General features: G+C 43.6%; 1 protein-coding gene across 2 annotated transcripts in view; it reads left to right on the forward strand.

Moving 5' to 3' along the window:
- FBRSL1 (fibrosin like 1) overlaps positions 1–19,456 on the forward strand; it is a 965,642-nt gene that overhangs the window by 789,723 nt on the left and 156,463 nt on the right. For both annotated transcript variants that reach the window (XM_084819250.1, XM_084819251.1), the window contains one exon: positions 8,125–8,178. In XM_084819250.1, coding sequence (XP_084675376.1) covers positions 8,125–8,178 — 54 coding nt within the window. The remainder of the gene's footprint in view (positions 1–8,124; positions 8,179–19,456) is intronic.

The following is a 19,456-nucleotide window of genomic DNA, read 5'->3' on the forward strand; positions in this document are numbered from 1 at the left end:
ATAAGTCCATCTACTTGGATTTAAGATACTGAACTGAAAGGATCCAGCTTGCTTAAATCCAAGTTTTGTGGCTTAACTGGATTGTGCATTGTCCCTCCAGATGGAACACACACGCATAAATAAAAGCCTAATTTTAAGATTTCTAGAAATTAAGTTTGTATAGTATCCGGGACTGGCAGTGTTTGTTGGTTATGACTCCAATAATAAAAGTACTGTTGTGGGCTGCTTTGACGGCTAGTTTTAGGGGCGGGCTTGACATTTTAAATAAGTACATAGAATACTAGGGATAGCAGTCGATGATAAAAATGTGTGTACAAAAATTTGCAGTAAGGATATATTACATAGAATTAAAAATGACCAGAAAGAAAAACTCTTGGAATATAGATCTCAATATGACTTAATTCTGGAAAGTGTTAAAATGTAATGCTACACAATAGCCCTAAAGTCCATAGAGGTTTGGTGCATGACCCCGGAAACATTCAGTGATTGCGAATCTAAATAATGTTGCAACACTCTATGAGCCTTGCCATGACATAGGTAGTACAAGGATTCTACATTTACTGTAGTCAATACCATAGTACCATTGATTAACCAAGCTTCTATTTTTAAAAGGAAGTCTTTGATCTAAGATTGTTTCCTTTGGGCCACTCAAGTGAAACCCTTAAGAGCTCAACCCAATGCATGCTTGACAGAAAAAAAGTCCTTCAACTCCCAGCATGCCCCAGCCAGCTATGCTGACTGGGGTATGCTGGGAGTTGTAGGACTTTTTTCTATCTAAACATGGATAGGATTGCAGGCTAAGGTGGAACCCCACACATCCCAATGAAGACTGAGCATGCTTGATGGACACAGAATGCTGACTGTTGGGGTGGGGGTGAAGAACGGAGCATTCTGGGAAAAAGCATAGCTAGCTGGCTTGAATCCTGAACAGGAGCACTGTACATTGCAAGATTTTGTTTCAGGTGCCACTTGTTTCTTAGGATTGCACGCAGGTGGGTGGCCGGCCTGGGCTAAGCAAATCTTTATTGTCGCCATGAGAAAACAAGAGAAATGGAATAAATACGGCACCACCAGGCATACATACATACATACATACATATATATATATTTCTGTGTCTGCAGGGAAAATTAATTCCCCTCTGGTGTTTGAGGTATGTTTTGAACACTTGACGAACAAACAGTGAATGAAAGAGCAAACACGTTGTTGTGTTTAACCTGCTATTCTCCCTTGAGTTGTTGTCAAGAGAGTGAATATTGTTTCTTTTATGCCATTAAGAGACCTCCAAGTGGCTCCTTAGTCCGGAGCCTCTCAGCCCTAAAGTGTAAGCGTGTGTGTGTGTATGTGTGTCTCCAGAATGATTGGAAATCCTCCATAAATACCTCTTCAACACATGCCTCCTTTAGAACTGTATGATTGGCTCCCGAAAAGCCTTCCATGAAGGCTCCACTGTAATCCTTTTATGTTACTTCTTCAGTGGAGATTACGCAGCAAGAAATAATTAGGAGATTAATTTTCACCTGTCACTGCCAATAATAGATAACCTTGATACAGTGACAGGGCTAGGATTGCGGGGGAATGGAAAATCGTTTAACCCTGCTGTGGTGGCTGTTGGAAGGCAAAAAGGGTGGAAGGAAGAAGACCAATTTTGCTTGCCTCTGTCAGATGTTGGATGCACTTTTATAATATTATGGAGCCAAGAAGTTCATAGTATGGCAGTAAGCAAATTTGTGTTGCTCACTGTTACCTATGTCCCTTACATATAAACGTCCAAAAAATACCAAAGTGGTGTTGCTGCTGCTTCTATTTCCCTTCTCCCGTCTGTCATTTTTGTCCATCCAGCCCACGTAAGTCCTGTTGGTTTCAGTGAAGCCTGTGCCCAGGTAACTCTGCTCCTAGGAATGGTCTGAAGGCACATGATGCAGCAACCTTGCTGATACTAAGCAGACTTGGATCTGGACCATAAGAACATAAGACAAGCCATGCTGGATCAGACCGGGGTCCATCTAATCCAGCATTCTGTTCACACAGTGGCCAACCAGCTGTCGACCAGGAACCCACAAGCAGGGCATGAGCGCAACAGCACCCTCCCTTCCCCAGCAACTGGTGTACATAGGCTCACTTCCTCAGGTACTGGAGGTAGCACATAGCCATCAAGACTAGTAGCTATTGATAGCCTTTTCCTCCAGGAATTTGTCCAACACCCCTTTAAAGCCATCCACATTGGTGGCCGTCACTACATCCTGTGGTAGCAAGTTCCATAGTGTAACTATGTGTGAAGAGGACCTTCCTTTTATCTGTCCTGAATCTCCCACTAATCAGCGTAAAAGGATGACCCCTTGGGTTCTAGTTTTTTGAGAAAGGGAGAAAAATGTATCGCTACCCACATTCTCCACACCATGCATAATTTTGTAGACTTCTGTCATGTCTCCCCTTACCCTCCTTTTTTTCATACCTTGATGACAAACCACTTGGGAACCTCATGTACACTATCTTGAGTTCCATCATGGAAGAAAAGCAGGATGTAAGTGAAATGAATGAATTAATCAGTTGCTAAGACCTCAGTCCTAAGAGGCTTGCTTGGAAACAGCTTCCATTGAAACAACAGGACTTACCCCCCAAGTCAGTGTTGGTTGGATGAGGGGACCATTGCACACATCGGTTCCATCAAGTCTGCTGACATTCCACATCAAATAATTCTTGAAAGGCTGAAGACTCAGAATTGTACTCTGCAGCCAAGGAAACTCCCATGTAGATACTATCATTTATGTCTGCATTCTATAGTTGCACACAATATCATTCACAAAATATGAAGGTTTTTAGCGCTGTAGTATGCACTAGTGAAGTTATTAGTTCCTAATTATGGCAGATAGCATCATGCCAGACAAAGAGGCAAGTAAGCTCTGCTTTTAGGTACAAACCAGTATTACACACGAAGAACCAATGTACACAACAAATGCGTTGCATGAAGGTCCCAGGTTCAGTTTAGGGCATCTCCAGTTAAAAGGGTCTCAAGGTGCACATCTGGGAAAGATCACTACTGGAGTGCCTGGAGTAGTTGGCATTGGGCTAGGTGGACCAATGTTCTGCCTCAGTATAAGGCAGCTTCTTATGTGCATGGTTGGATGTGACCAAGTGACACCTCCCCCGCCACCCCAGATATAGTACCTTTTTTAAATGGCATTTTTGATAGGTTGCATTCACACTGATCTTTTAAAATAATGCCTAATTCATATCAGATTTTACACCCGCATTAACCATTCTACCTATGCACTGTAAACATGCATTATTTTCCATACAATATAGTTATTCTTGTGTTTCTCTCTGGTTAACCCCATACAAACACATCACACGGGGGGGGGGGGTAAGATCTGGATATTTCATTAGCATCCTTCCCCTTTTTACTATGGCTGAACATTTCTCTTTGCATAATCCGCCCTATGTCTACCAGTTAAATGGTTATTAATTGTAATTGCTGTCATCTCCCTGGGTCTGTTCAGTTCACTGGAAGACTTTAAGGGTGGGTCCTCCCAATAGTGACTATAGAGCTTTTACAGGCGACACCTAACAGCATGTCAGAACACCCAGCGCTCTGGAAGCACTTTCATGTCATTATAAAGCAGGGAGGAACAAATGCTACTGGTCCCAAGATATGGCTCATGATGCTGCAACCTTTGCTGAAGCTAAGCAGGTTTGGGTCTGGGCAGTGCCTGGATGGGAGATGACCTAGGAACTTTCAGGCACATAATCTTGAGTTCTATCATAGAAAAAAGGCAGGATATAAAGTAAATGACTACAGTAATAGTATGGTGCATTAATAATTTAAATATATCTAATTACAACAGAGGAAAGCAAACACGGCAGCTGCTGTTGGAAGCACAGGTCTGTTGAACGTTGGAGCATTTGAAGTGGCACAGCAGTAATTTTTCTAAAAATTGCATGCTAGTTGTGGTTGATAAGATGTGATGCTATCTTTACTGGGGCAGAATGTGTCCTTCTTTTAGTTGGTATCTGTCATTTCTGTAGCGGTTTCCAGTATAGACTTCATTTGGTCTCGGTACAAGAAGTAGTAATGCAGCAAAGGGTTACCCTACCAGCTTTATTGCCGGGGGGGGGGGGGAGTGCAACCGCTGGCTTTATCATCCAAGCCCACCCATCCAGCAGCTAATGCACCAGCTGGCCTTCAACTCTTTGTCTGTTGCCGTATGGTTATCACCTTTGTACCATGGCTTTGAGCCCTCCCTATACAATGAACATGGCACATTGGTAGAATCTAATCAGTTGTGAGCTGGCAAGAGATGTTGCATTCTTCAATCCAGCCTTTGCTTCCATTGTTCTTCCCTGACTCCAGGCTTGCACACGCCTTTTGGAGAGAAAAAGGATGTCTAATGAAGACAGCTTTATTAGGCCCTGTGTAGCTCTAAGCCTCCTCTCCCTCCCTGCCGAATGCAACTAAAAAAAAATCTCTAAAAGTCACAGTGTGCTCTGTCTGGGGATTTTCTAAGAATCCAAACCTTGGCTTTTTTCTTGTCCCTTTCAAATTTAATTGTCTCCTTAGTTCAGGTAGGCTTAAAATACACCCTGGAATCTGAGGCTGTTGAGCCAAAGGAAGGTAATGTTTAAAAACCCTTCTTCTCTTCCCTCACCCTGCACTCTCCCCGCCTCTTTTGTGCTGAAGTTTAAATCTACAATCTGTTGAGAATGTAATGGGAAACCAGCCTACAGAAAATGCCATTATTCATATCATCCTTAGCTCATTTATTTTATCTGCAATAGCAGTGATAAGGCAAGCTGCTTGGCATTGCTGATAAGCAGGGGAAATATCTTAGAGCTATTTGTAAAAGTTAAAGCAGATCTTGGTACAGAGAGATAGTGGGATGGTGTGGGGGGAGGTACTGACAAGCTTTTTGGCAAGCCGCTGAGCTGGAAGCTAATAAAGATTTTAATGGGGAGGCCTCATTAAGATTAGGCAGAAGATCTATTATCTCAGATTTACACAACATAAATGGCAAAGCAACTTGGGCTCCCCCCCCCCCGCCTTTCTGTGTTTGCTAAATAGCACCGAAGAATGCAAAATCTTTTAAAATTCAATCGGAATCTCTTGTTGCCAGGAGCCGTTGCCAGCTGTTTGCTAAGCAAAGACAGAGGGACAGCCTAGGAAGAAATTTGCAAGAGGAGGCCTAAGATGTGTCTGCAACATCAGTGGAGTTGTACTAATGTCAGCCACTGGCCCAATTTACACCTGATACCGTGTCCAGTTGCAGCCCTTCCACAATAGCCCCCAGTTCAGACCTAATGAGCCACTCCAACAAAAATAGATTGTTAGTGTGTGAACGTGTGATGAGCAATCTGATCCTGGTTTGTAGGCAATCCTGGTTTGTAGGCAATCCTGGTTTGTAGGCAATCCTGGTTTACAGGGTATCCTGGTTTGCAGGGTATCCTGGTTTGTAGGCAACTCTGGTTTCCCAGTTCAAACTTCATGGGAAGCTATGATTTAACCAGCCAGGACATCTCTTTGGCAGGAGAGGAGAAGAGTGCACTTAAGCTCGTTCACTTAAAACTCTACTTTTGTTGGAGCGGCCAGCTGTGTCTGAACCGGGCCAATGGATGTCAACCACTTGATAGAGAAGGGCTGTAGCTCAGTGGTAAGTCCCAGGTTCAACCCCTGGCATTTCAACTCCAGGGCTGGTAAAGACCCCTGTCTGAAACTCTGAAAAGCTGCTGTTCCAGTTGGTGAAAGCTGTTGGAGACAAAATTGAGCTAGATGGACTCTGTATAAGACAGCTTCCTATGCTCTATTCTTATCAGCATATCTTAGCACTAGCTAAATAACCAGCCCCCACCCCACAACACATGATATGTTGCCCTTTGCCACCAGCACCTACACACCTTTGCGCTAGAAAAATAAATGCCAGAAAGCTCATTTCATTTAATGAAACTGTATTTTGGCTTTCTCTCATTCGCCATCTTCATTAATGTGACTGTGTAACAGCCATTAGGGCCCCTTTGGCAGTATTTTACCCCTCTAAAGCCATTATGATATCAACTTATCAACCTGACAGTTTCTGTGGCTTCATTCAAAGTGCCTGAGATAATTGAAAATGTTCACGTGTGTCGAGTGGCACTGCAGTTTCTTCCTTTACACGTCAGCCGTCATTGCTGTTTCTTTACGTAACTTGTATATGAAATGTTGTTGATGGACTACGTTTACCACTGACATTGGTTGCTAATGTGATTGTGTTATGACTGAGTCCAGTTTAGGCAGAGTTGCCAGACTTCAATGAAAAATTTTCATGCATATAGCAGACTGTCTATCCCTGCTTATACTTCTAAAGCAAACACCATTGGAATCATCTTCAAATGCTGACCATTTTTAAACAAGAAATGTTTAAACAAGAACATTTTTAAACTTTTAAACAAGAATGCCCTTCCATTCTTTTGTGTAACGTATCCCATTTCTTAACCAAGGAAGGGTCTTTGGGATACATCCCACCCCTGTTAGATAACACTGCCCTGCATGAATTCTGTACAAATTACCTTAGTATGGAAAGGTAAACTTTAGGAAAATAGGAAAGGCATTTTTAGCTTTATTCTTACCATGATACTGCAGGTGGAAAAGGAAAGGGAGACCACTTACAACTGGAATAAGATTTCCCTTCTCTTTTTAATAAATAAGAGATAGTTGAGCACATAGTTAGTCTTTGGGGGACAATGATGGAAAATCTCCATGTTTCCAATGATGGAAAATGCCTTCTGCTGCTGTAGCTATTCCAACTGCTGTTTTCAAAGTTTCCATCATAGTCGTAGGGGGCTATCTGTCTGATAACTGGTGCCACAAAGCACCAGATGTTTAGGTTCCTAGGCAGCAGGGTATCTCCTTATCCAGGCAGCTAGACAGTCTGCAGGTCTTGACTTTTCCTGGTAGCACGGATCATTGATGAAGGCCCAGAGTGGGAGGGGTGACAATATAACAGGCAGGTTTGCACGATCACGGAAGGAAAATAAGCCACGGTGGCTTATTTTCCCTCCGTGATCATGCACACCCAGTCAAAATGTCCACTTCTTAGGCCTTAGATGTTTCTGCTACTGCTGCTGCTATGGTTATTCCCAACTCCCCCCACCCCCCACAAGTTTAGCCATCATATTCCAAGCAGCAGAACATTTATAATAGGCCTATTGGTGGGGGATGCCATACTGCCCCTTCTGCACAAACACATCCCATGAAAGAGAACACTAGTTGAGCTGAAAGTGGGGTAGGATGGCCATGTCTCCTACTTTACAGAGGACCGTCCTCTATTTAAAGGGCTTTCAGAAGACAGTCCTTTATTTGAAGGTGTCTTCTGTTTGAAGGGCTGCCCAGTCCAAGTCTGGTTTAAAGATAAAGAACCATCAGAAGGGAGAGCAACAGGGGACCTTGAAGTTGCCTATCAACAGATAGCACCTGGACAGCAGAATGATCAGGCAGACAGGCCACCTGGCCACAGTCTTCCCTGCTCTGATGAGAAGTATTTCCATTTAAATTATGATAATTGTTTATCAGTTTGCATATTCACATTTTATGCAAATCTGTATCCTCTTTTGTTTTTTATTTATTTATTTTTGGGTGATGCATTTCCTCTTTGCTGATGATGCATAAGTGGCCACCCTACAATGGGGCCAGGGCCCTTCCTCCTACTCTAATAACATAGCCCAATGGGTAATCCAGTGTACTTCCTATGTGGCATATTCACAAATGTTATTGTATCAACCTCCCAACACATCTTAGAAGCCTTCTGGGACCCCCGCCATTCACCTTTTGCATTCACCTAATGAAGCAACCCTACTGAATTTAAATAGTTCTGAATCTGGTCAGCACTTAGAATGGAGACCACCTGGTAGCTGTCTTACATTCCATGGAAGAAAGACAGGATACAAATGTAATAAATGTTATGATAGGCAACTTTCACTAGCCTAGGTTGCTGCCCGCCATATTAGAGAACCCCAGCTTCTTTCATGAAATGAAGGGAGCAGATGGATTTATTAATCCATTAACAAATAACCCTTTTTTTTTTGCCAGAGCAAAGCTGAAAAAGAGATTTCTGCTAAAAGTGCTTGATTGTGAACAGAACTTTTTGTTTTGTCTATAGAACTCAGCGGACCTGGAGCTGCCTCGTATCAGGAGTGGCTTGGTAGCAAGTAAGGTATGAGATCAAGTCTCTCCGGTATGGGCATCTGGGGCTCATTTTTAGCTTGGGGTTTCTGAACTGAGTTGCGATCTCCTCTGCTTTTGTTTTTCATCTTCTTTCTCTAGCGCTTCCTTTGTTTGTCTTAACAGGCATGTTCTCCCCTATATGTCCCCTTCCTTTCCCTTCCCCCAGCTATGTTGCCAGACATCCAGATTCCATCGTTAAGATCCGAAAATGCACACATGTTATAAACCCAAACTGCCTTTGCCAACTTGTATAATTTGAAAAAGAAGATAAATTAATAGTGTATGCTGCTTTACAGACCTCCATGGCTAGACTTCTTTTGTGTGGTCACTTCGTTTGTAGTTAGTGCTGATTGGTTTATTCATGTCCAAGACACGATCTTTGCCAGTGGAAACGTTATGGGCTGGATATGGCTTAGGGATCTGGAAATCTGTTGCACTTTCACTGTAAGATTTGAAAAAAAATGTCCTTTCAAGGAAAACTGAAGATGGCAAACTTCAGAGTTCTTAACTTGGTTAATTAATTTGGGGGTTGGACTCGATGGCCTTGTAGGCCCCTTCCAACCCTACTATTCTGTGATTCTATGAATTAAGTGTGGGCAGGTTGTGCAAATTCTACATGCTCCCTATGCAAGTGAAGTGAAGACCCTACATAGTGTTCGCTGCCATGTTGTTCTTCATTTTTGGTTATTCTGTTGTTGTTGTTGTATAGTTTTATGTTTGTTTGTTTATTGACTGATGTTTATGAATTACTTACATTAAAAAGAAATTTCAAGGCAATATACAAACCATGCAGTATAAAACCATAGTTGTAAGCCACAAGGTGTTGTGTTTTTTTTTAATGCATGGTATAATTTAAAATAAATTTAAAGGATGTTTATAATTTAAATAACTAAACATACTTTAAAATAATTATTTATTTTTAAAAATTATATCCCACCTTACTTCTGTTGTGGAACTCAAAGTGGCATAGAAAAGATTCCCAGAAGGCACTGACCAGAATCAAACCTGTTTTAATTTCAGCGAGCTTGCTGCAAAATTGGCCTTTATAGCTGTAGTGTGGCAAGCATCTGTTCAAGATTCCAAGCAGTCCATTCCTTCCTGCATACCAGTTCTGGTTTTCTGTCTGATCCCACCCCCGACAATCAGTCAGTGTTCAATCACCATTATGCACACTCAGTCCTGATTCAGCTGTTTGTTTATCCACCCTTAGAGGTATTTTTTCTCCTAAAAATATTTTGTACTTCTGCAGACCTTGGAGTTTCCCTGAGCTGATACCTCCCTCTTGTACATGGATAGTGGTGTACTGGAATGACACTAATCCCTGAACATTGGAAATAGAGGGAATGATGCGAGTTACAGGGCCTGACCTTCACCACTTCACTAGGTGTTCATGGAAGAAAACTTATTTCATGCTTTATAACACACGTGCTTAGAGGGATCTTTCCCCGCTATCTTTTGTCTTAATTTAATCAAGAAACCATCACTGATTATTAGTGCACACCTTCTCGCTGGTTGAGACTGCCACAATGTCTGTTTAGCAACGGTTACTGTAGTCAGTAAGGAGGGGGGAAGGTTGAAAATGTGAAAAGATAACTGTAAAATAAGCAAAAGAAGAAGCTAGTTGAAATGGTGTGTATATTTATTTATTTATTCAATTTATAACACACCTATATACAAATACTCTAGGCGGCATAAAAAGTTAAAAACAGTTTAACAAAAAATCCAGCAATAAAAACAACACAGCATAAAAACAGTATATAAGAGTCAGCAAAGAAGAATGAAAGTTCTAAACAGGAAAGGCCTGCCAGAATAATAGAGTCTTTAATTCCTGCTTAAAAACCTTCAAAGAGGTCCGCAGGCGCATTTCAACCTGCAGGTCATTCCACAACCGAGGGGTGGCAAAGCAAAAAAGTCCTCTTGCATGTGGCTGCTAATCCTACCTTGGGCAGCCACAGCAGAGAGCCCTCAGAGGACCTTAGGTGGCAGACTGAGATGTAGGGGAGAAGGCGCTCCCCTAAGGGGTGCGTGTGTAAAATCTTAGCTGAAGATTGCACATGCACGTGCTGAGTCTTTGATTCAAAGCCCAAGGTGCATCTGTTATTGGAGAACAGGGACCTACTGATTGCCCAGCCGCTGCAAGGAAATTAAACCCAGCAAAAACAATAAAACAAAAGGATCTTTTGTTCCGCTTTTTTGACAGTAACGTAGGAGGGTCACCGTTTCAGCTGACAGCGGCCCTCGCTCTTGTGTTTCGGTCACATGTTCCAGGTCAACAGCAGGGCGAAACCTTGACACCGTTACTGATGACTGTAACTAGGTTAGGATAATTATGTCCCTTTATCTCCTTGCTGTAAGCTCATGATAAATGGAATTCTGGACTAAAAGGAACATATTTTTCCTGACCTGCTTATTAATACAGGCTTGCCCATTCAGTCGATCCTTTTGTCAGGCGCTGCTGGCTTTGAACCTTGTTCTGTGCAAGTGGGCTTTGTGGCTAACAGCAGGAACTACAGTAAACTCAGCCATGGAGGAGAGGGTCATCTTAAAGAACACCCTGAATTATGGTCCAGTGACTTGTGGCAAGTTCCTGATCCATCCTTGTGCCTACAAAACCGCCACAACTCCTTAGGGGCCACTTCAGACTTGCTGAATTGGCACATTTAACAAGCATGCACACCACATGTATGTCATCTGTGATTATCCCACATGTGTCTGTTTTACTGGGGTTTATACATGCGGGGAAGCTGCAATGGACTGTGCTTTCCAATACAGTTAGTTCGTTAGTTAGTTAGTTAGTTAGTTTCTATACCACCCAGTAGCCGAAGCTCTCTGGGCGGTTCACAAAAAATAAAATCAAAGAGCACACAATAAAACAATATAAAATATATAAAATATTAAAACCACAGTATAAAAATACAACCAGAATAAAACCAGAATAAAACCTAGCAGCAATGCAGAGATTTAAAATACAGATTCAAAACAACAAAGCTAAAATCTAGAAAGCTAAAATGCCTGGGAAAATAAAAAGGTCTTCACCTGGCACCGGAAGGAATACAATGTAGGTGCCGGGCGAACCTCACTAGGGAGCTCATTCCAGAGCCGGGGTGCCACAGCAGAAAAAGCCCTCCTTCTAGTAGCCACCTGCCTCACTTCCTTTGCAGGGGCTCACGGAGAAGGGCCGCGGAGGATGATCTTAAGGTCCAGCCAGGACCATGTACTCTGCTTGTATGTGCAGCAAAACAGGCAAATTTCACAGTAAGACATTTATCATGCTGGAAACACCCCTAAGCTTGAGGAATTCCATTGCAGGTTACTTGCTGCTCATATCCTTGCCTTGTACTGAGTATGCTCTTCCTTGGTCTCTTGTCTGCATCTTCTTGACCGTTCAGCCTGCCCATAAAAGAACCTGATGGCTCCTCCTCATCCTGTCAAATTGTGGTACGGGGGCTCCAAGATCACCACAGACAGTGACTGCAGCCATGAAATTAAAAGATACTGGCTCCTTGGGAGGAAAGCTATGGCAAACCTAGACAGCATAGTAAGAAGCAGAGACATCACCTAGCTGACAAAGGTCCGTATAATCAAAGCTATGGTTTTCCCAGTAGTAATGTATGGCTGTGAGAGCTGGACTATAAGGAACGCTGAGCTCCGAAGAATTGATGCGTTCAAACTGTGGTGCTGGAGAAGACTCTTACGAGTCCCCTGGACTGCAAGGAGGTCAAATCGGTCAATCCTAAAGGAAATCAACCCTGAGTGCTCATTGGAAGGACAGATACTGAAGCTGAAGCTCAAATATTTTGGCCACCTAACACGAAGAGAAAAGTCACTGGAAACGACCCTGATGCTGGGAAAGACTGAAGGCAAAAGGAGAAGGGGACAGCAGAGGATGAGATAGCTAGATAGCATCACCGATGCAATGAATATGAACCTGAGCACACTCCGGGAGAGAGCGGAGGACAGGAGGGCCTGGCGTGCTGTGGTCCATGGGGTCACGAAGAGTCGGACACGACTTAACGACTGAACAACAACAGGTCAGAAGGTGGTATTCCATCCAGTCTTGTCCCAGTCCAGGGTGTAGAAAGACCAAAGGGGAAAGAAAGGAATCAGAAGATATAGCTCAGTATCTAGCAAATGTTTACCCAGAAATATGAGCAGAGCCTCACTGAGGTCTGTTTCACACGAGACAACAACAAACCTGGTTTCACCATTGAGTGCATACTCTGCAAGGGAGCCGAAACCAATCCAGCTCGTACAATGCATTTTTAAGGGTAAATTAAAGCCCCCCAAACCTACGCTCCCCTTAGGTTTAATAAGGGAGGGGCAATGCGTAAGAAGGCCCTGAGATTACAACATCACCCCTCTGAGAATTCTGTGTACAGTCAGGAAGGGGTGAATTCATAGTTTTAGGGTTGATTCAAACACTATGCTGTTTTTGTGAGCAGCGAATGCAGTTGGCACCTTCCTCCTATCAAACCAGTGTATGTGGATTTTGTCCTGATACGTGAATCTTTCCTGTGCTTAGATACCAAAATGAATTCTTGGAACCCACAGATCTTAATATGGATGGGATCACATGCCAATGGGTTGTACGATGCTCTATTAATGGTGAAGCAGAAGTATGCTTGATTCCCATACCCAGTCAAAACTAAACAAAGATTTCCTACATCGACTGTTTTGAGATTTTCTTAAATGTTAATCAAAGTGCATTAATTCACAATTTGGAACAGATTTCATATAAAACAAAACATTGCAAATTGATGTCAATAGTTTGGAGTTTGATTTTTTTTAAATATATTCTTGTTTTGTTATTTTAATTTAAAGCCTTTTTTAAAACTACATCTGTCTTTCTTATAAATGAGAATAGGCGTATTGTAACTTAGCAAAGGGTATACACAGAATTGTGTCAAGGATTGTCCAGTTCCCACTAGAATGGGATGTTCAAGCCCGCACACAGTTTGAAGCTTCTAACTCCTTGAAACTGTCCTTTCAGTTTGTTTATGCCTGTTGCCTGTTCAGTGACAGTTTGCAAGACCTTGTTTTTACATAAATGGATCCAGCCATTAGGTTTTGCTTGCCTTCAGCAATAAACATGTTTTGCAAATCTATCCTGCATAGCGCTGTGGCCCTTTCTGTGTGTTTTGAGCTTCCAACTCCAGTGAAATGTGACTGCCACAACTTCCTTTTATAACAGCTTGCTCGTCTCCTAGAAATTATGCCATAATGAGGTTTGGTTTATATATTTTACCCGTCCCCTCATTAAAGTGCTATCTTTTCGGAAGAGGCGCTTTGAGTGTTGAAATATTACGTGGTTAAAATGAAGGCAGGTTTATAAGGATTTAATGTACTTGGGAGCCAAGGTTTTGCAGCTTTATGGCAAAGATGTTGTAACAAAGGACTTTATGGGTAGGGTGTGCTATATTTTACCCAAGCAGTTGCTCAAGGAAAAAAATCTTAAGCAAAAGCCTCCTGGTCAAAGGGGAGAAACTCTCTGGAGGAAATGGTCACCTCTGCTTGGACTGGACCGATATTAAATCAAGTGGTCTTGAAAGGCAATATATCTTCACCCGCCTTTGAACCCTCAGTTGCTAAATGATATGTTCGCTTCTTTGTTTGAGCATGAGGGTAATGGTGTAGTGGATAATGGTGCTACAACCTTTCCTGTTTGGTATTGTGAGACATGGCTGATCTTTTGTGTTGTATCTCGGTATCCAGTAAGAACAAGGAAGCTACCCTAGACCATATCAGACTCTTTGGCCATCTAAACCAGGATCATATATGCTGACTTGTAAGTGGTTCTGTAGGATCTCAGGTGGAGGTGTGTCCCATCCCCTGGTACCCAGTCCTTTTTTATCTGGAGATGCCAGGGACTGAACCTGTGGCCTATGCATGCAAAGCAGGTGCTCTCTAGCTGAGCTAAGGTCCCTCTTCTAAGTGTTGTGCATATGCCAGATTCGGCCCATGAAGTGCCCCTAGACCTTATGTTTGGGGAGAGTTATTTGTGTGGAAGACGATCCCCTGTCAGCCCCTATCTACAGTCTACTATGGTGCATTCTAGATACAGCTTTGCCACCTCAGTGAGAACTAGATCTAATTGGGGACGAGAATAGAAGGAAAACCTCCAGAGTCGATGTTGTCAAAATTCAGACAGAGGCTCCAAACAGTAGTGGCAACATTACAGTTCCTCTCTAAGAGATATCAGAGGCTTTTCATGCACTGTTATCTGACAGATGTTTTAACGCTGTTGACAAACAACCTGCCTTGTTAATTAACTCCTTTTGGGAGAGTATGCATGACCAGCAGCAGTCAGGATTACTTTGATACTGGGAAGACTGCTATGCCACTGGAGGAGCGGGGATATCTGTGGTGTTGTTCCACCATCACTGGTATTCATGCTTGTAAATGGGGCTGTCCACAACCAGTACCATTAATTATCATCCATGGAATTGATGGGCTAAAAAAAAAAAATGTCCTGCGTTGCCATTCATTTAAGACGCTAGTATACACCCTGGAGTGTAGTAGTTGTCATGCTTGCCTCACATAAGAAAGGTCTCCAGTTCAAAACAGGGCAAAAAAAATCTTGGAGGCACAGCTTTGGTGGTGCTTGGGTGGCTCCTTCCTGCTCCCTAGTAACGTGGCCACCAGTTTGAATCATGATGAAACAGTTGCTCCTGGGTAGGGAGGAAGGGTGCATGTTTATATACGCACCTGTTTCTGGGAGGGGCCAACAAGAGCGATTTCCTTCACAGTATCTTCATGGCCTGCTTGTGAAGTTCCCATGGGCATCTGTTTGGCTACTGTAGCAACAGGTTGTTGGGCCTTCAGTGTAATCCAGCAGGGCTCTTCTTACGTTCTAAGGTGCCCCTCACGTTCATTAAAGACCACATGAACACTTAGTTGTTGATGATTTATTAAATGTATTAGATGCCTTTCTAAAAAAAAAAAAAAAAAGACTCAAGGAGTCTTATAACAGAGATTAAAACATACACAATTTTAAAACCATTTAAGGGCGCAATCCTATCGGGATAGGCAACCGCCCCTGAACTCGGAGGCGGCCGCCTATCCAATGCAGGGCAGGAGAAGCGTGGAGGGGATTGTCCCCTCCATGCTTCAGCCACCCTGCATTCATGGCTAGACAGAGCACGCCCCTGGGAACACCCCATTTTTGCCGCTCTGTGCTACTCTTCTGAGCGCGGAGCCATTCCATGCTGCCTCATAGGCAGCGTGGGAGGGGTGGAGGTCAGTTCTCAGGGAACTGACCTATCCTGTGGCCATCTAGCCACTGACTAGAGGCCATAGGATTGTGCCCTAAACCAGCTAAAACAATTAAAAATGGCCAAGACCTGATAGAACAACTGAATTAAGAAGCCCTGTCATCTGCCGTCAAATTTCTGGGAGTAGAGGACAGTCTTAACCAGGTGCCAAAAAGATGGCAATGTTGGCGCCAGGTGGAACTCAGATCAGCATCTGAGGCCCTGCTCTGTGGCTCCCCGCACCCCAGTCCGAGGAACAGCTGTGGCACCATGGCTGCAGAACGTCCTTGTCATTGTTGCTGCTGCTGCAGAATGCGTGGGTGAGGGTTAGGCTACTGTTTTATAATTCTACATTTTTGAAAACCGTCTTATGACAGGATGCAATGTATTTTCAACCTGCTTTATTACTTCTGTTAATTGTAAAAGAGAGAGCCCACCTTTGATGTAACACAGGGGATTGCCAAATATGCCCTTGGACCCTCTTTGAAACTCTTGCTCCAGTACCACCGATGGTGAATTTGTCTTCCTCCCATTCCTTCTTTTTCCAGGGCATGGTAATGCCTGGGGAATCTGTAATGAAGGCCACACGATCTCTCCTTTTTAAAGCCAAGGGCTGAGCATTGCAGTGAGTGTGCAAGCAGATCTTCACCGTGGTTCTCTGCAAAAAATAAGAAATAACTGGCTTCATTATAAGATGCCTCTGTGAGGGAGGAAAGCATATGGGCCTCGTTAATGAAGAATTACTGAGTTCCATCTTATTTTTGCAGCTAGCATGAGGGGAAGGAGAAAGGCAAGGAAGAGGAGGCGTTTTCTGTTGCTCTCTTTTCTCATTCTCTTTCTCTCTCTCTCTCAGAGGGGAAAGAGAAAGAGGGAGAGAAAGACTGCCAGCCTCTGGCTCTCTAAATTGGTAATGGCTTCTGGACGGCATCCAGGCTGTTGTAAATATGAACTTTTGTCAATATTCCCCAAGCTTCCATGGACTCTGGGGTGGGCTTTATTAGCTGAAGGTCACTCCATTATGTTCCTCCCTCTCCTGAGACCTTTGATTCTTTTCTGAAAAGGACAGCCATCCAAGGCCTTAGCAGTCTGCTTTCTCTTTCGCAGTGCTGGAGCTGATAAGCTTAAGGCGCATATTTCATCCATCCTCCACTGCTCCGCAAAAACAAATGGTGTTTATAATTCCTGGTTTCTTCTAGTTGAACAATGGCAGGGAGCGGGGAGGGAGAGAGAGCGCACTCTCCCACACACAAAGGAGCTCACGAAATTACAATCTTTAGCCACTGTGAGCCACCTAGAAAGGTCTCTAAGGTGTTTGGTTGTAAACCAGTTGCCCTTTAGATGGTCTCTTAGCGCTTCTCCCAGTTCCACAGCCCAGGAGCTGCTCCTGAATAAAGTTTAAAGCAGGGATGGGAAACAGGCAGCCTGTGAGCTGCATGCTGTCGCCTCGCCCTTTGCCTTTTTTGCGCCCACTGCTGCCACACCACCGAATTCAGCAGCATTGGGTGTGGGTGGGGGAGAGCCCCCTTTTAAAAGCAAAAAAGTGACGTTCAAAAAAAGTGAAATTCAGCAGTGGCGACAAGGGGCTATTTTAAAAGGGGTCTGGGAGGGGCAATGAAGCCTCGTGGCCCCTGAACTTGCCCATCACTGGTTAAAATTAACCAGTAATGTGAATTGGGCCCAGTTGTATGAGTTTCCCCGCTCCCAATGCCAGTTTCATCGGAGCAATCCATCCAGTTGGGCCCTGTTCATGTAATAAATGATTGAAATGTTCCAGCTGGGAGCAGCTGCTTTGAAGATACCTGTCTGCCACCTGTCCAGGACAACATTTTAAAGGAGCACCACATTGCCGGGGTCCCAAGATGAATTTAACATCTCCAAAGAATCTAAGGCTAACATCCATTAAAAAGGACAAGGCAGATGTTAACCTCAGCAGATACTGTAATGGATTTATGGCAATTTTCATATTAAGATCTTGAGAGAGGAGAGGGTCAACAGAGATCTGGGTAATGTCATTTGAGACAGTTGAACAGCTTGAGAAGCTCAAGAATTCCACATGAGTTGCAAAAATGGACTATATTTTGTTTCTAGATCTTCCAGCCCTCCTCCTCCCTGCTAAGCCTTTTCACAGTAAAAGTAGAAAGTAGAGTTATTAAGGGTCAATTTCCTAGTTGCTCCAATATGTTTAACGTTTCTAACAGAATTTGTAGCTCAGAAGCATTTGGGCCCTTTCTGTTTAGAAAACTGGTTTCTGTACTCAAGAGCAGACAAAGGATGTTTGCAGGATTGCTGGCCATTGGTGCTCTGAGTTAGCACATTGATGACTCGCAAACCATATGTTCAGGTCCAACAATCCCCATTCTAATTGAGGCTAGCCCAGACAGACCACTAGGTTCAGCACTGGAGACCAAGCTACGAGCATGCCACATCAGAAACCATGGGTCTGAAGGTTCATCCTTGATACGATGCTCCAGATGTGCTTCCATGTTGTTATGGGGATGAACCCCAAGTTGGTCAGGGCATCCATCTTGAATGCAGTGCCCTATATTCACTCTACAAGCAAGTACAGGGTTTTTATTTTGTGCAAGACAGAGAAAGTGGTGTAAGGGGGCAAGTGAGTACAGTGTGCAAACAAAATGGCAGCAAAGTTTCCATGAGATTATAATCAGATAAGGTTATTGGGGAGTTGGAAGCAGGTGTGGGCACAACAGGCTGAGGTTTAAAGGGAGTTTTGCTGCTAAAGAAGGAAAGAAAGTTTTCTTCTCTTTGTAGAACTTATTAGCCTGTTACTCCAGCACCCCATTTGGCTACGCTGATCTCGGGAACCAATCAGACTTTGGGGGCCAAGGACAGTTAGTTTAGGGAAAGGGGGAAACATGGATCCACACTGGATGATCTTACTGGGATCTAGCCAAGCTTTGAGGATCTTGTTTCTCCCCTGCCCCCCTCTTCTGTATCATTGTGAGTCTGTTCAGCTTGGGATGAAATTCAATGCTCTGTTTGCTTTATTAGAAAATTTAAGAGCTGCTTTTCTTAAACAGCAGAGTAATGGGTGGGGGTGAGGGAGTCTGAAATTGGACCTGCAAGTTCGTGAAAAGGAGGAGGATTTTTTAAAAGTCAAATCATGCATGGTAATACCCTCTATTGTTCTCCTCGCTGTGCTCTTTGTATAGCTTAACTTACCGAAAACAAAGAGCCCATAACAAGCGCGGTACAAATAATCCAAGCATTTTAAGTCGAAACTTGAAAATCCCCTGAAAATCCCACGCAAAGGTGTGTCTTTGAAAGACCAGTTTATAGACTGTCTAAACAAGCTCAAGCAGCTGCTGTTTAAAAAGAGAGAAAGAAAAGGAATACCTGATGGTATGCTTCAAAAAGGTCTTGGTGCATAGTGAAGTTCCTGACCTAGTTCACATGACACGCAGCCCGCCATGGCTTAATTTACTCATGGGGGTTGTGGCATTGTGCCGGGCACATCCAGATGCCATTTGTGCAACCTGTGGGTGCCTGGTGTGCTGTGGCCCATCATGTCATGTGAACCCATGCAGCAGGGGTTGTTTGAGGATTAGAGAACCCTCAAATAACCCTAAAACAAGCCATGGGTTATTTCAGGGTTGTCTAACCCTCAACCCCGCCGCCTGGATTCACACAACACAAGAAGCCATGGCAAGCCAGGCACCCATGAGTATATTGCAAAAATGGTGTCTGCATGTGCCCAGCACAACACAACAGCCCCCATAGGTAAATTAAGCCACGGTGGGCTGTCATGTTATGCGAACCAGGCCACTGTCATTTGGAGGCAACTGGAAAGCACATAGAATCAAAGGGGGCCACTTGGAAAGGGGCCAATTTCCCACCCCGGAACCTGCCCGGGCTGCAACCCCTCACCACTGAAATTACCACCGTTGAATTGCTGCCAAAATTCAGGAGCAGCAAATCCTCTCCCCATGCCATTTTTAAAACAGGGCTCAGAGGGAGTGCATGCCTTATTTTAATGCATAATTGTGTTCCCAGAGGCCC

This window comes from Heloderma suspectum, chromosome 13 (genome assembly GCF_057233095.1).
Source record: "Heloderma suspectum isolate Gila_16-S chromosome 13, 16-S_ref, whole genome shotgun sequence".
Classification (NCBI taxonomy): Eukaryota; Metazoa; Chordata; class Lepidosauria; order Squamata; family Helodermatidae; genus Heloderma; species Heloderma suspectum.